This window comes from Balearica regulorum, chromosome 12, assembly GCF_011004875.1.
Source record: "Balearica regulorum gibbericeps isolate bBalReg1 chromosome 12, bBalReg1.pri, whole genome shotgun sequence".
NCBI lineage: Eukaryota > Metazoa > Chordata > Aves > Gruiformes > Gruidae > Balearica > Balearica regulorum.
In genome coordinates this window covers 23,039,246-23,055,931 of record NC_046195.1, presented here as the reverse complement: position 1 = coordinate 23,055,931, position 16,686 = coordinate 23,039,246, and the positions used below count along the sequence as shown (strand labels likewise).

Here is a 16,686-nt window from a genome sequence, read left to right as displayed (position 1 = left end):
CTGAGGGGGTCCCTGTCCCTGCCCACCCCCGCAGCTTCGCCCCCGCGCCAGGTCTGCTCCCCGGCAGCGTGCCCGGTGCACCCAGACCCCGGCTTGCCCCCGACGCCTTGCTTCAGCAGGCAAGAAGAGTCTTTAAGGCTCCTGCCAAACCAAAGGGGAAGGCTTGCGGTGCTGGAGAATACATCGAAGGGTTGAAAACCTCTTGGTGTCACCCTGCTTGCGACCAAGCACGGAGCATCCTTCAGAGAGCGTGGGGCAGAGTCAAACAGCTCGGTGCCCCTTCCTCACTCTGAGACCTCCCCGTGCCACAAGATTCCCGTCCGTGTGAGCTGGTGTCACGCCGAGAGCCGCAGAAAGACACCCATGAATGTCCCCTGTAGGCAGGAGTGTGCCCATCGGCCCCGGGCGGGCTGAGGATGTCCAGGAACACCCTGTCCCCAGCTCCCGCTGGCTTTGCAAGACCCTGGGACACCCCCGATGCTCTTTCTCACCTCGGACCAGTTCCCCACAGTCCACTGGGAGGGACAGGGGACCTCCTGGTGACAGGGTGCGGCGGCGTCCGGCTTGGGGAGGTGCTGGCAGTCTGCTTGCTGCAAGGCCCGCTGCTCGTCCAGCCCCACGCTCTGGATGCAGAGCACCGTCCTCCTCATCAGCCCCGACGGGCCGCAGGTAGCCGAGCATTTCTGCCACTCGCCGACCCACCACCTGGGGAAACGGGAAAGGGGAAACGCCTCAGGCGCGCGCTGGGCCATCCCGTGCCCCACCATGCCGAGCGCTGCGGGGCGGGGGGGTTCGGCCGCCGCCGACCGAGGGGTGTTTGGGGCCGGGAGATGAACACGAGATGCACGTGGGCTTCAGCCACCCGTAACGATCAGCGGGGCCTGGGGTCACCGGGGAGTCAGGATCCCAGCTGCGGCTTGCGTTTCAGGCCAAGGCCAGAGCGCCCAGACCGAGGGCCAGGGATGGATTAGTCCCCGTGTTGGGCCAGGGAGGGTTATTTGCGCGGAGGCAGAGGAGGGCTCCTGGCCCTGCCAGGACGGTGCCTTCCCGTGTGGCTCACGGTCTGCGGACAAGCAACGCGCTGCGGCGGTCGGGCAACCGCAGGGATTTGCTCCCACGGACCAAGGCAGGGTCTGAGACCCATTCTCCAGTGTGAGGGAGAGGAGAGGTGCAAACCCAGGGTGCAGAGAGCTGCACGTGTCCTGGTGCAATCTGGGCATTGCCGTCACCCAGGTCCCCCCAACTCTGGTCACCCCCTCAGGGCAGTTTGGGCATCAGAGCTCTGCCGAGAAGGAACGAGGGGAAATCCAGCAGACCTGGCCGGGCAGGGCTCCTCGCTGCATGTCCTCTGCTGGTCGTCAGGGCGGGTAAGCGCGTCGCAGTACCGCTCCTCCACGATGCCGGCCAGCTTCTCCACGCAGTGCACGATCTGCCGCTGCACCCCTGCGGACACAGGCAAGGGCTTGGCTCGAGACAAAAATCAAACTGAACCACTGAGCATCCTCTGCCAGGAGGTGACAGGGCACCCTAAGGTAAGCTGGAGCCACCAAAAAAGAGAAAGTAAATGAAACCACCGCTAAAACTGGAAGCCGAGAGCCCACTTCTGCTGAGGTACCAATGCCCTCCCAGAGCCCAACAGCACCAGTGCTCCCAGTGCACCCGGGTGGGAAAAGCAGAGCTGGACACCCGGCGTCAATCCAGCATGTGTGTGATCAGACCTACGGAGCTCAGCTGGGCTGCAGAATGACCCGGGACAGGCAGCTGCAAAGCAGGGATGCCTGGGATGGGATGGAGGGATGGAGGGATGGAGGGATGCAACACCGGTGCAGGCAGGACACAGGCTCCTGGGCATTCGAAGCAGCAGACCGCAGGCAAAGCCCCTCGCTGAGGCTGGTGAGACAGGGCTTCTGTCTGTCCAGCACAAGGCAAACCTTGGCTCCTGCCCCGAGACCGAGTCCGGGGCTGCTCAGGCAGAAAACTAAAAACAGATGGCAGAAAGCTGAAAAGAGATGGTAGAAAGAGCTGGCAAACCATGGCCTCCCTTAGGAAAAAGGTGCCGGATTATACCTGTTCTTTCAGGGCTTAGGGATGTTGGGAAATACCTAAGGGATGGCAAGAGTTTCCACAGAAGGCAAGGAGTGGGCAACTGTGTCCAGAACCATCGGCAGCCCCTAAACTCAGAGAGGTGCTTCAACCTCACAAACTCCACGGGACGTCTCTGCTCGCCCTTCCCGGGCTTTGTCTCCGTACCAAGCAGCTCACGGGGACAAGACGGGTTAAAAGCAGGAACGCTGTCACCCTTCTGCTGGCTCCCACTCTCAGATTTCTGCAACAACCCCAGCCTGGTCCTGGTGGCCTCCGGCTGCGTCCTTTGGTCGCAGGGGCATTCCTGGGCGAGTTATGCTGGGAGAGCTGCCGAGCAGAAATCTCCGGAATAAAACCTTTAACATCCCACAGCTTTTCTGGTCAGCAGTGAGATGAGAGAGATGCAGAAAAAAGCCCTTCCACAAGCTGCCTAATGGGATTTAACAGGGACGCAGCCGGTGGAGGCACCACAGAAAACACCCTGCTGCCGGGGGGACCTCTCGGCCAGGGGAAAAGGCCTCTCCCCGCCTCTGCCCTTGCGAAAAGCCCCACAGCCGCGGCCAGGACGGGCGTCTCCAGTCTGCGGGCACCGTGCGCTGGGCGGAGGAGCAGGATGGCGAACGGCAGAGATGCTGCAGCCGTACCGGCACCACCAGCCCATGCTCACCGACGGGCCGGCCAGAGCCACATCCAGCCATCGGAACACACACGTGCACACGCACACTGAGGATTTTGGGGGGGCTGTGTCCGAAGGGGAGCCAACTGGCAGCAGCACAGCTCTTTTTTGGCAGCATTCTGCCCCAGCCGCAGCTCATGGATAAATCACCGCCGCAGCCTCCTGCGCCCGGTCCGCAGCGCTCACGGGGTGACATGTCTCAGGATGACCTCACTCAACACGCTGCCTCGCTGCCTGCTTTTGTCCTCCTTTTTGCAACACGTACTTGACCCGTGACTTGGGAGAGCTGTAAATCCTAACCGCTGCCATCAGCTGAGATTGATACGACTCTGCTGAAGCTGCTGAGTTGTGCTCTGGCTCGAGCGCTCGGGAGCTTACAGGGCCGGTGGGGCCGGGGCCCTGGGGCTGGCCCCCGCAGAGAGGCTCAGCCTGAGCTCTCCCAAACCCATGTCTCAGCTCACACCACCACCCAGCCCAGGGACGGGCTCAGCCCTCCTCCAGCTGCTCGCCTGCAGCTGGACAGGGCGAGCATCCTCACCCGATTCCTGCCTGATTTGCTCCGGTATTTCCCTTCTGTTCTGGAAGCCAAGCACTCAAACCTTGCAAAGGAAAGCTGGTTTCCAACAAAAGCGAGTGCCCTCAGCTCCTGTTCCCCCTTCCTCTGCACGCCGCAGGGCCCGTGCAAACCCACAGCGAAGGGCTCTCAGTGTAAATGTTTGTAACGTGCCCCGCCAGCTCCTGCTGCACCACAACCCTGCTGCTCCAAGCAGGAATCCACATTATCTCCCAGGAACAGACAGGAAACATCTCCTGGCACTCTGTGCGACCTAGAAAGTATGAGTGTCCTTGAATTCCCTTTCTTTCAGTGGCAGCCGCTCTCGAGGAAGCGCTCGCTGGTGCCAGCCTCCCCCCTTGCAGCGTGCCTGACCGTCCCCCTCCATGGGCTGCCCCAAAAGCTGCCCCAGGGACCCCGGGACACCCGGCCGGCAGCGCAGTGGGGCGGGAGGGGGGGAAGCAAGTGTCTGACACCATGGAGCAGTGCGGGACATCGGTGCTCTGCCCGTGCCGGGCACCCTCCCACGTGCTCTCCATAAATCCTGGAAACGATGCCCTGGAGAGGCCCAGCCAGGCGGGAGACCGGCCCTTCGACACTCCCTGGGGAGCTCTAAAGCTCTTTTGTCTCCATCACGCTGATGCTGAGAACACCCGGCGCAGTAACAGGACACCGAGCAAGGAGCAAAGTGCTGATAAAAGAGCTGGGTCCGGCAGGCGAGCGCGGCGGGGGGGCACCGGAGAGTGGTGACCTCAGCAGGTAACAGTTTTTTTCCCCCCAAGACCTCCTGAAACCAAAGACCCAGGAATTTCTAACGCCATGGGGATGCTCCGCCTGCTCCGCAACTCCACTGCGGGCGGCTGAGTCTCGGGGTCCCGCGGGAGCCAGACTCACCGGTCCCGCATGTGGCGGTGCACGTGGTCCAGGAGCCGAAGCGCCAGAGGAACTCTGCCTGCTCGATCTCGTTCTCGCTGTCGGCCGGGCGCTGGATGGTGTACTGGTACCGCACGCCCGGGTTGGTCTCCTGAAACAGCAGCTGTGGGCAGACAACGGGCAGTCAGGGAGGTGGCTAGCGCAGAGCAGTCGGGGTCGGCCGCTGCAGGCTTTTTGGGAGACAAGAACCTGCCTGGCACGGCCGTAAAGACGTCATTCTCCATCCGGCTGCGTGCCAGGGCTGCATTACCCGTACCCCAGCAGCAGCACACGGACATTTTGGAAACAGGGTTAGCAAATGGCCGGAGCAGTGTAGGAGCAGAGGAGCTGCCCCTGCCCAGAGCATTGCGCTTGTGGAAGTGTCAGGTAATGATAAAAAATAGCAGTGAGAGCACTGAGAACCACCAGGACATTGGGTTTATCTCCCCCCCGACGAAAAACCTGGAAGGATTCCTGTTAATCCCGCCCAGTCCCACCGCCACATGCAGCTCCATCCAAGGACCTTCTCAAGGTTCAGCACGGTCAAGGGCCCAGGACGGCCAGATGTCCCCTTCCCCATCCCCTTCCCATCTCCTTCCCATCCCCTTCCCCATCCCCTTCCCCGCAGTCGGGGCTGGGGCGGAGGTTTTGGATGTGCCACCGCTGGCCCCAACCCAGCCCGGGGTCTGCAGCACGCGGTCGGGAGCATGCTGAGCCTCATCTGCCTCTCTCCGTCATTCGTCCCGAACTCTCAGCGAGGGACGTTACAGCTGGAGGGAGGCTCTGACCGCCCCGGCCCCGTCTGCCGGACTGATGGCGGCTGGCCCGGCCGGCGGCTGCCAGGTGAAGATCAGTCACAGTGTCCCGTCCTTTGGGATGGCGGCAGAAGGAAGGGAACGGGGCGGCAGCAAGAGTCCGGTCCCACAAAGGAGGAATCGAATCTCCTTGCCTCCGCCTGCCGTGGAGGTGCAACTGCTCCAGCAACCGCCCTGGGGAAGCACGGCAGCGCATCTCAGCTTGAGAAGCCAGCTACCCGTTTCGGTCCCCGTTTGCGCCTCTGACCTGCCACCAACGTGCCCCGGGCAGCACCAGGCGAGCGGCTCGAGTGCGCAGCCCCGTGCCCCACGGCTGGGGGTGCACCCACCCCGGCATGACACCCCACTCGTGCGGTGGAAGAAGGGGCTGCAGCAAGCGGGAGAGAGCCGCCGGCAGCAAACGCCAGCGATGGCTGGTAGCAACACGTGCCTGAAGGAATTTCATTAATTGCTTGAAACGTGGCTCTCGCCGCTCTCAACGCGCAGGAAGCGGCTCCTGCGGTTGACACAAATCCTGCCCAAAGTGCCTCCCGCACCAGTGCTCGGCAAAGGCTGGGAGTTTAACCTTGTTTTTCTAAGCCTAAGCGCTCCCATTATTGCCAAAGCTTTGTTGTTCTTGGAGCTTCAGTGGGAGCGAGGGCGACTTTCCAAAACCTCTTCATGAATGTTGAAACATTTTTGTCAAAAGGTTTTAATTAGGTTACGAATCCCAGAAAGTGATTTGCGGGTGCCGAGCACGCCAGCGTTCCCATTAACAGCAGCACTTGGCGGCAGGCGAGCCCAGGATCCTGCTCACATTTCATCCTGAACTTCTGCTGGAAGAAATGCAAACGCCAAGACTTTGGCCGGGCTCCAGGGCGAGCCTCCGCAAAGGGGCTGATGCTCGGGAAGAGCGCATCGGACTGAGCTGCGATTGCCGGGGCCGGGGCGGACCCGGGGGTCTGTGGGATGTACCCCCGTGGTGGTCACTGCCTCTGCACCAAGCAGGGCACTGCGGAAGGGAAGGCAAAACCGAGGGGAAAGCACAGCTGGAAATCTGGGCTCTGCAAAGCCCAAGCCCAAGCCCCAGCCCCACACGAGCCCTCTCCCCTCCTGCCCTGCCAGTCTCTTACTCCCCTCCTCCAGTTGTGCTAACGAAGGCGGCAGACCCAGGAGGGGCAATCGCTCTCTGCGGTTCCCAGGGGGTGGTTAAAAGGGAAAAACCAAAGTTCAAACATGACCACGAAGCAAACCCCCAGGGCTCAAGCATAATCCATGCGTATGTCCTGTTTGGTTTGATTTTGATCACACTGCTCGTGGTGGGACCCTTTGAGACACTGTTGTTCAGATTTCCAACCGCAGCGATCAAAACTGAGCACGTTTGCGCCGCAAGGAATTTCACCTGGTGCCGGCTGTGCCATCGCCCGGGGGACAATTCTCACCGGCTTCTCCGGGGGGAAGCTTGGCCTCACGGGCACGAAGCTCCCAGCAGCTTTGCATTAACTGGCAGATCCCTCACTCCGTCCTGCTGGCCGTTCCCAGGGGCAGGAATTGCAGAGACAGGCAGAGCAGCAGCAGTGAGCAGCTCCCGAGGGACCTGCCTGGCGGGGACGGCCCCGAGCCCCCCGCGCCGCGCTGCCTGCCCACCGCCCTCCCCACCCCCAGTTAGGACCCCTGCAAAGCTGGGCAAAGCTCGTTAAAATATAAAGCCGTGCTGAAAAGTAATCCCCCAGGCTGCTCTTTGCCATGGAAACAAGGTGAAAATTAATAGAGTGGGATCGTTTTGCAAAATAAGGCAATTCCCAGATAAGCCCCAGAGCTGCCGCTGCTGCAGCGGAGGAGGGGATCAGCAACGGCCGAGTCGGGCTCGTGTCAAAAGTGTTTGCAGGATGCGTGAATTCGAGAAGGGGCTTCCCGGGGAGCGGGGGTGGCGGCCGGGGGCTCGGAGCAGGACCGGCCATGGGGCAGCCGCGCAAGCTTGAGGACACAACTCTGGGGCAACGACGGAGGCTCTCCTGCCGACCCGGCGGTAAAAGGACCGTTAGGTTGAACAGGTCACGTAGAAATAAATAACCCTGAAGTTCGTTATCTGTCCCCCGGCGCCCGCTCTGCACAAGGCTGTCTGCTGGAGGCAACGCCTGACGGGAGCAGGACACGGGCAGATGCTCTCCTGTCCGCAACTCCACATCCTGGAAACTCACTGCCGCAAGGCAACTTGTTTAAATTGTTTTGGACTATGTGGTTAATGGTAACCTCTCCTGCCCAGAGGCAGGCAGGCAGAGCGGCAGGTCCCGGGGGCCCTCCCCTGCCCCGGGAGCCACTGCAGATGCCAGGCAGCATCGCTGCCCGACGGGGCTCACCTCCTCAAAGCCTTGGGGCTCTGATGAAAAATAACGACCTACTCCGGGGAGGGAACCAGCTTTACGGAAATTCCCATGTGCAAAAAAAGAGTAAAACTTGAGATTTCTAGCTCTTTCAGAGGATTTCAAATGATCCTTCTGGATTTTTACCTTCTGCCTCAAGGGCTTTTGGGAGGAAGCAGAGCCTGACCTGCAGCGCCCCGGGCAGCATCTCCCGGGTTTGGACCACGGAGCACGACCCCAGGGGCCGAGCCCCTCGCCATGAACGAGCACAGCGTCGCTGAGGGGTGCCGGTGGGCCACGCCGCCACCGCACACGGCACCGCGACGGCTCCCAGCTCCCACCGCCTCCGCCGGCTGCTCCAGCCCTGCCAGAAGCAGCGCGGGCTCTTCCTCTGCTCCGGAGAAGATATGGGAAAGGCCTCGGGAAAGCGGCTCTTTCTCCTCACGCTCTCCCTGCTGTGTAAATATTGCGAGGAATGCTGCAAAGGGGACGAGGCTCAGCTGGAAGCGGCGTGGGCTGGAAGCACGCTCCTCGGGCCAGCAGTGTGTGCTTGGCTGCTCCCAACGCTGGTGTAAAAATATAGAAGCTTAGCTATAAGAAAAGTTATATTAACTAGAAAGCTGCTTAAGGCCTAGAACTGTTTTAAAGCCTATAATCGTGGGAAAGGGGTTTCTAATCAAGGTAATAGGTAATGGAGCTAACTGACCATGGCAATGTACAATGCTGCTACGTTCCTTGGACAGTCCCTACCCAACCGGACAATAGGCCCGGGAATATTAATCTTATGAAGTAAGTTGTAACAGACAAGTGTATCCACAGCGAGGATACTGCGCATGCCTGCAAGAAGAGGGTCACCCAGCGGACACGGGTGCGAGACCATGACGACCACCAGAGACCCCTGAGGACCACCGACTCCAATCACTGAGCATGCGTGACGGGGAGGAGAATAGGGAAATGCATTCCAAGAAATGATTATCATAGGACTGCCTTTTCTCGGAAAAATAATGAATATGTATATTTTGATTCTATAGAACCTGTATGTTGGTGATCACCTGGCATGCACGTTTGGTGGAGCTATTTCCCCCGTGCATCCAGCGCTGCAATAAAGCAAACCTAGGGCAACTCACGTCTGGTAGAATTTTTCTTTAACAGCTGGCTCCCGGAGAAACGCGCTCAGCGAGGAGACGCACAGCTCCATCCCTTGGACGGCAGTGAAGGGCCGTGACGGACCGCGGCAGCTCAGCCCCGCACGGGAAGGCAGGAGAGCCGGCGGCTCTGTCACCCCCGCGTCCTCCCCACGGTGCACCCCGACCACCAGCAGATCCCCGACCGTACCTGGATCCACACGGGCTCCACGGTGGGCCCCGGGGAGGTGAGGTTCTCCCAGTTCCCCGTCCTCTTGTAGGTGAAGGTGGTCCCTGCCACCCTGTAGTCCCCGTTCCACTGGATGGTCCAGCCACCGTTCAGGAAATACTTCTCTGGGTCCTCGCTCCGCAGTGCCAGAAAATTCCCGGCTTCTGCCACTTCTTCAATCCGGATCTCCCGCGCTCCGACGGGGATAATCCCGATGTCCACGTAACCTGGGAACGGAACCAAGCATTGGTCTTGGGGGAGTCAAAGACGTGGCAGAGACAATCTGTGCCCTCGGGTGGGTGCTGGTGTCCCTTGGGTGGGTGCTCTTGGGTGCCAGCATCATGCCAATCCCTACACCCCTGTAAGGCACCGGCGGGCACCAAACCCCCCCGCCTTGCACCGAGCCCAGCTCCTTCCCTGCCGGGAGAGCCCATCGCAGAGCGAGACATCCCCTGCACGGGTGCTGGCAAGGCGTTTACCACGCTTTCAGCATGTCCTCATCAACACACAGAATCCCCTTAAACCTCTCCGAACCGGCCCCGGTGTGCACGGATTTGTTTTTCAGGCTTCTACACACAAAAGGCAGCGAGAGGATATTTTTCTTCCGAGGAGCAAGAAGTTGAATGGCAACGCCACGTCTCCCTGTGCTGCCACTCGGGTCTCATCCCACCAAAATCCACAACTCGGGATTAAAAACCACACCGCAATTGAGCGGCGGCGGCGAGCCCGGCTCCGAGCGGAACAGGCACCCGGTGTGCTGGGGACGGAGCCGAGCGCCCTTACCCAGCCCCTCGCTGTCCTCGAAGGTCTTCTTGACGGTGTGGCAGGTGGAGCCGTCCCCGTGGCAGACACCGCACCGGTCCTCCACCGCGTTGGAGTCGATCTCGTAGTCGCAGCCCACGTTCTGCAAGGCAGCCCCGTCAGCCGCCCGCGCCCCCGCACGCCCCCAGCCTCGCACCGCGCCATCGGCCACTGCCGCGGGAGGAACGAGGGAGAGACGCAACGGTCCTAAACGGTGGGAGATAAGGAACACGGATGGGAGGGGGGGCGAGCTGGAGTCTTTTTGCAGGATGGGCGGCAATACAGACACCTCGGCTGCAATACGGGTTTCGCTAACGTATCCTTGTGGTCCTGCCATCCTGTTCATCGCAGTGAGGAGCACAACCCACATCTCCTTTTCACCTTTTCCTACCCGAGTCCCCAGGCAGCAGAGTCTGTCGGCACACGTTACGCACCGAGCCAAGCTGGGAAAGCCCCTCGGTCCTTGGTCCTGCTCCTCCTGCTTCAAAACACTTACTGAAAACTTTTTTTTATGTTCTGCTGAAACTCTCCACAGCCCGTGCCAAATCGCTCGGTGGGTGCGGACCGAGACTCCCTGTGTTTTTGCCATGAAAGCCACAGCCAAGACCCCAAAGGGTCCCGCTGGGTCCTGTGCCAGCCAGGAGCCTTCAGCCTCCAGCGCCCGCGGAGGTGCCCCGGCGCCGCTGGCACGCACCTACAGCAGCGGCAGCACTGCTTTAGCGACTGCGGCAGCCCGCGGTGAGCCAGGTTTAACTCTGGTGCCCCAGCCAGCGGCAGCCTCAGCGGCGATGAGGATTTTGTGTGCAGCGAGCTCTGGCTAAACGTGCTCTCATCTGCCACGAGCTGCTGGATCGCGCCGTGGCACACGTCCCTGCGCTCTCCCTCCAGCCCGTGTCCCGCAGCCTTCGCAGTAACTTCCAGCCTGTTGCAGGAGGAGACGGGACCTTCGCAAAGCTCCAGCTGCCGTCGGGCCCCTGCCTGCTGCTGCCAGCGGCACGGCCAGCGAGAGGGGGAAGTTTCCACAAATGGTTTTTATGTAAGAGGCTGCAAAGCAACTCGTTGACTGATTATTTTCCCTCTTTCCTGCTGCTCTTTGCGCTGTCCAAAAAGCCTTTTTTCCAAAAAGCCTATTTGTCCAAAAAGCCTTTCATCTTTATCTAACACTATGGCAGACCCGACCGTGTCCGCTCCCGCGTGTGCGAGTCCCTGGTGACACGCGGCCGTCGGCGTTGCAGCAGCGCGGCTTTGGTACGTCCTGCGGTGGGAACCCACCACGGTACCGCGGCAGCTCAGATCACCGCCCATTCCCTAATTTAACAGAAACCCAAGGCCCTACTTGTGCGCTTATTCCTAAACCTCAGGACCGCTTCCCTAGGGAAAGGGACGGTGTGAACGAAGGGACCATCTTGCTACGACCGACGGCAGCTGGAGGACCCAGGGCAGAGCTCGGCAAAGCTTCCCCAGCTGCGGCAGCATCTCCCAGATGATTCCAGGCACCGACCGCGCCATCTCCACCAGATTCCTGCGCCTCCCGTGCTGGGAGATGCCCTTCCCGGCTGGCAGCCAGAGCAATGCTGCCGCACGTTGCGGCATGTTTGTAGGGAGCTTCCAAGAAAGAAAAATAACATCTCAGAAGGAAGGACGAATCCCAGCACTGGGAGAGGCTGCCAAGCCGGGGGAGGCATCTCCATCGCTGCAGGCCAGACCCGTGGCCACGCTCGGGGTGCAGGGCTGGGCTGGGCGTCCTCTCTACGCACCCTTTCATATCCCCAACCTTATTTTCAAGTGAAACTTTCCTTCCTTCATTTCCTTGGGTTGGTGCTGCCTTTATTTTCCTTGTTTTGTGCTTTCCTTCAGGCCAGCGTAGAGGCTGAAATACGTGCGTACCGCATCCCCGTGGAAACCAGGAAAGCTTTCTGAGCGGCGAATGACAAAACAAGCTCGGCCCTCCGTGCATGCGAGAGAGGGGACGGTGTTCGCCTAAGGGATGGGTCGTGGCACCCACCTGTACTTCCCCGAGCACGGGGCTCCTTGGGCTCCCTCCCCAGAGGGCCCTGGCGTGGGACCCACCTTGCAGATGCCGTTGATGCACATGTCGCGGCTGGCGTTCACCTCGTAGCACGGCGTCCCGTCGATGACGGCATCCCGCAGCTTTTCCGCAAAGTATTCGTCCTCCGGCCGGCAGTGCAGCTCGCAGGGGTTAACTGGGGAACCCAACAGGCAGAAACTAAACCCGAGCAGCTGGGGGCCACGTAACCATCTCCAAAAACATAACTTAACCCCGCAAGCCCAGCCATAATTGAAAACACGGGATAAACACGCTGCAAGGCAAATCTTACAGACACGAACAGCAAACTCAAGTGCTAGCAAGGCTGTGCTTCAGGTTTTTCACTGGGGCTGCAGGCAGAAACCCGGCAGCGGGCTCTGCCCTCCACTCACTGTTGTTGGGCACTGGCGTCCACCTGTAGAGTTTCCCTTTGTAGAGCATGGGGTTGAACTGGCTGCACTGGACCTGGCGGAAGGAGGGCTTGTCGGGGGGACACGGCCTCACGTTGCAAATCCGGAACCGTTTCCGCTCCCCCAGGCAGTACCTGCCCCCGTATTTGGGCCTGTCCATGGGGGGGAAAAGGGAAAAGCAGAGAATCACAGAAGGGTCTGGGTCAGAAGGGACCTCCCAGCCCACCCAGTGCCACCCCTGCCATGGGCAGGGACACCCTCCACTAGCCCAGGTTGCCCAAAGCCCCATCCAGCCTGGCCTTGAACACTGCCAGGGAGCCAGGGGCAGCCACAGCTTCTCTGGGCACCCTGTGCCAGGGCCTCAGCACCCTCACAGGGAAGGATTTCTGCCTCACATCCCATCTCCATCTCCCCTCCTGCAGCTTCAGGCCATTCCCTTGTCCCATCAAATAAAGACCCACCACACACAGGGGGAAACTCCCTTTTTAGTCACAGCTAAGGGAGGGCAGGTTTGTACCTGCTGCTAAAGTTTGATCTCATGAGGTTGGGTCAAGCCTGAATCCATCTGGAGTGAACGAGGAGCTCTCCCAGTTACAACCCACACATCGCTCTGCCGCAGTGTTCAGGTAAGGAAGCTGGCTATGGACCCACCACCCGCCCCAGAAGGATCCCCACCCGGCGGAGCAGGCTTTTGAAATGCGTGGAAACCGTGGCTCACGTCCTTCTTCTCCAAGTCCCTCCTGGACCAGCTCCCTGCTGCTGCTGCCGGGCTGCGCTAGGGATCACGCAGGGTGAGACCGTGGCCCAAAGGCAGCTTTTGCCAAGGGATGGCTCTCAAGCCGGATTAGCTACATCTTGGGTCTCGTCCCTCTTGACAGGCTCTCCTTAACATCGGAGATATGGCCAATTTCACAGTGTACGATGCTATAAAAGCGGTTATTAAAGTGAGGTGTCCCTGGCGGTGTTCACGTCTGAAGCTCCCCCACCTCCTGCAGCAGCAGCCAGGCACCCTTCCCCGGGGTTACAACATCTCCCTCACCATCCCGGGTACCGGGGCTGACGAGATGCCAGCGCTCCCACGAGCCAGGTCAGCCAGGCACCCGTGCCGCGGCCGCTCCGGAGGAGCTGCTCTCCATCCCGCCCGGGACGCGCTTCCGACTCTGCTCCTCTACTGTCAGAGCAAACGGCAAAGCTGCTGCTGGACTTTCTAAAGTAAGAGGGACTTCAAAAGCAGCAATAGCTTTTTCTCAGATGCTAACAGACTCTCAAAATACTGCCACCATCTCCTGATGCTTGTCTTTTCCTTGGGTCACAGCCTCTCCATGGCCCACGTCCCCACCACCTCATGGAAATGACTTTTCCCCAATCAGTTAAGTCTGGGCACACTTCGCTGAAGGGAATAAAGTTAATTATTATTTTAGGGTTGTGTTTACATACCCTGCCCTGAGGAAATGCCTGCGGGACGAGGATTGCCCAGTGCACACATTTGTTCGCTCCATCCAAAAGGCAAAGCTGAAGATTTACCTTCGGTGGCCAAAGCAAACAACTGCCCGGGGGAAATTCTGCTGCTTTTCCAGTGTTTGCTCTCCTGCCCGCCCGCAGCTGTGTTTAAAACACTCCATAAACTACAACTGCACTTCTGCCACAGACCTCATGTCAAACACAAACCCAGCTCTTGACCTGGGACCGAGATTACACAGCGCTTCTTTAAACAGCTCAATAGCACGTGCTAAAAACAACGCGCCCAAGGAGGAAGCTGGGCAGAGAACACATCTGGGCTCATTGGAGGGCCCGCTCCCGACGCTTTCAGAGCCCCTCAGCCACTGAAAAGCGACTGTCCCTGGAACGTCGCTCACAAAGCCCTTTTCGCTCCCCATCCCAGCGCGATCTGACGCCTGGGCAAGCCGGGGACCCTGGCTGAATCCAATGCAACAGCGATTTGGTGACCAAGGGGACGTCTGGGGAGCAGATGGGCCAGCCCAGAAATCAGGGGATGGACAAGGCTGGTCCTCCGTCAGTGCCCAGACGCTTCCAGGCAAGAGCCAGCGCTGGCTGCGGCACCGGCACGCCGCGGGGGCGCAGCCCCCGGCTGGGCACAGATCAAAAATCACTCATGGAATGCAACGGGGTGATAAACAGCAGCAGGATTTTTCAAAACGATTCTGAATCAGGCTCAAAGAATGCCTGTTTTTCTTTTCTGTCATTAAAGGACAGTGGATATGTTTTACATCTACAAGCGTGGAGTCTTTGTTTGAGTCCTATCGCAACTGCTCTCTGCCTGCACGGAGCAGGAGTGACTCCTAAGTGGAAGGAGCCAGAGCAAACTCTGCCCCTCCAGAGGCTTCCTCTGCCCCGCCGGCTGGATAACCCCGCGAAAGGAATCCCCCGAGTGTTTCAAAATCGCATTGTTCCGACCGATAACTGCATAATGGCACCGCTTTGCCGTGCGATGCAGACGGGGGGTAGGACCGCACTGGCCAGACGATGGTCCCCGGCTTCACGGGGCGATAAGGAAGCGTTGGGTTCCTCTCCTAAACGGGGTCCCGCGGAGGGGCCAGGCGAGCTCCAGGGGAGCGAGGTCTCGCTTACGTGGGGTTGCTGCACTGCCTCTCCGCGCTCTGCACGCCCGCGCCGCAGCTGCGTGAGCAGGCAGCCCAGGAGCTCCAGGAGCCCCAGCCGCCATCGATCGCGTCGGGACGGTAACCCACAGGCACGCACTCGCCGTTGAAGCACCACTGCGGAGGGACAGGCCAGAAGGAGAGAAAACAAGGTGTGAGGATGCAATAAGGTCACGGGGAGCACGAAGCCCAGCACCCGTATTGCCCCATGGAAATCCATGCTTTGCTCGCACGGAGGTGCCTGGGGGTCAGCTGGGCTCTGCCAGAGACGTTGGGTTGTCTGAGGGTTTGCACGAGGCAACAGACCCAAACCTCCGCCCAGACCCCTCAGCAAGGGGAGTCGTAACGCGGCCGCAGCCCAGAGGGAAGAGCCAGCGAGGCGCAGCCACGGACAAAGGCACGGCGGGAGGTCTCGCAGGGAGTGCTGGCTAAGGCCGGGGTCATCCCCGGCACTCTGGGGCCAGGGCTTCGTGACGGGACACTAAACCTAGTGAGGAGACACATCTACAGATACTTTTATAACTCTATAGTTTCACGCTACCTTGAGCGGAAAACCCCTGGTTTGGTATGTCACCCGCCCAAGGGTGACAGGAGCTGGCTGCAGAGAGCTGGTCCCCTCCGCACCCCGTGCCCTGTGCAGCACCCACCGAGCTGCCGCGGGCGCTGCCGGACCCTCTGTGCAGCAGCGCGGGGAGACGAGCACCCGCCACCGCACCAGACGGAGAGCAGAACAAGGCTCGTGCTCCCCCGCCACGGGAACTAACTGCGGGTTTCACCGTCTCAGGGCGTTTCAGCTTCGCTGCAGGCAGCCCTCCCCGGCAGCGGCGGGGGTTTGGCCAGAGCGAGGTGAGCCCTTCCTCGTGCGCCGGAGCCGGCAAAACTCCCCCGTGTGCAGGACGAGGAGTCTCTGCAGGCGCGGAGGGGACTGCTCCCCATTACCTTGTTGTCCCCGCATGCCGTGCCGTCAACGGCGGCGTCCAGCTTGGAGTGGCACGTGTTCCCCACCGTGCACCACAGCGTGTTGCAGACGCTCTGCGGAAAACACGGTTGCACAGGACACGGTTACTGCACCGGCACAAATTTAACTTGCAGGGAGAGGATCGCCCCGTGCAATGCCCCCCTGCCCCCAGAGAGCCCCTCGGAGCCGCACAAGCCCGTGGTACGTCGCGGGGGGACTCTGGCTTACGTCCATGTCGTCGCAGAAGGTGGAGTAGGCGCCGTACTGCAGCCGGCACTGGTGGCCCACGTCATAGAGGACGCCCGGGGGCACCAAGGGGTAGTCCAGCACCTCCCGGGCAGGGGGGTCGTCCAGGCACAGCCCCCAGCCCCGGCTGAAAGAGAGAGGTCGGAGCAGCGTCACCACCGGCTCGGCACACCCGTACAACGCTCCGGCAGCTGCCAACAGAGGAACCGAACACCGCAGCGACGTCCCACCACGATGAGAAGCAGTTGGCATTTCTAGCCGATACGACCCTGGCTCGCCAACCGACCCCGGAGCCGCTCCAGCGCGCAGATGGGCACGTGCGGGTACCCGCTTTTTGGGGTGGGTGCCCGCTCCCAGAGCGATCGCCCCAAGGCCCCCGGGCATGGCGGGTTACGGGCATGGCGAAGGGGCAAAGGCAGCAGCGGTTTCTCCATGCGGCTGCCGTGCCGGTGCCTTGCACGCTCCCCCTTTACCCCGAGATGCCCCTGTGCCCCTGACAGAAACCCAGAAACGTCATCTTCCCTGGGAACGATCCCCTGGATTTTTGCTTTGTGACCAGGTCATCAGCTCAGTCCTTGGTCGGGACCCCACTTTCACCATTCAAGGTGAAGGGTTTCACTGAACAAACATCGCACTGCTGAGAAACAGATGCTGTCCCTGCGATCGTACATCACGCTGACCCCAGAAACGTCCCTGCGGACAACGCAACCCTCGTGTCAATGCCCTGCTAATAGAAATAAAGCAGACTGTCAGCAGCAAAATGCACTCGCCCTCGTATTTGCTGCGACAAACAGCGCTCCATCTGTGCTGGAAGGACATCTTTAGAAAAGAGATATTAAACCCCAGCCATCAGGGCTGCCCGTGGCAGGC

General features: G+C 60.3%; 1 protein-coding gene across 2 annotated transcripts in view; it reads right to left on the bottom strand.

Annotated features, from left to right (window-relative positions):
- ADAMTS7 (ADAM metallopeptidase with thrombospondin type 1 motif 7) overlaps nt 1-16,686 on the bottom strand; it is a 53,582-nt gene that overhangs the window by 21,012 nt on the left and 15,884 nt on the right. Inside the window, exons 9-18 of one of the 2 annotated variants that reach the window (XM_075764538.1) lie at nt 15,799-15,943; nt 15,552-15,644; nt 14,584-14,729; nt 11,977-12,146; nt 11,608-11,741; nt 9,520-9,640; nt 8,719-8,963; nt 4,209-4,350; nt 1,317-1,443; nt 492-705 (exon numbers count right to left, since the gene is read on the bottom strand). In XM_075764538.1, coding sequence (XP_075620653.1) covers nt 492-705; nt 1,317-1,443; nt 4,209-4,350; nt 8,719-8,963; nt 9,520-9,640; nt 11,608-11,741; nt 11,977-12,146; nt 14,584-14,729; nt 15,552-15,644; nt 15,799-15,943 — 1,537 coding nt within the window. The remainder of the gene's footprint in view (nt 1-491; nt 706-1,316; nt 1,444-4,208; nt 4,351-8,718; nt 8,964-9,519; nt 9,641-11,607; nt 11,742-11,976; nt 12,147-14,583; nt 14,730-15,551; nt 15,645-15,798; nt 15,944-16,686) is intronic. The other variant, XM_075764539.1, reaches the window with a different exon arrangement.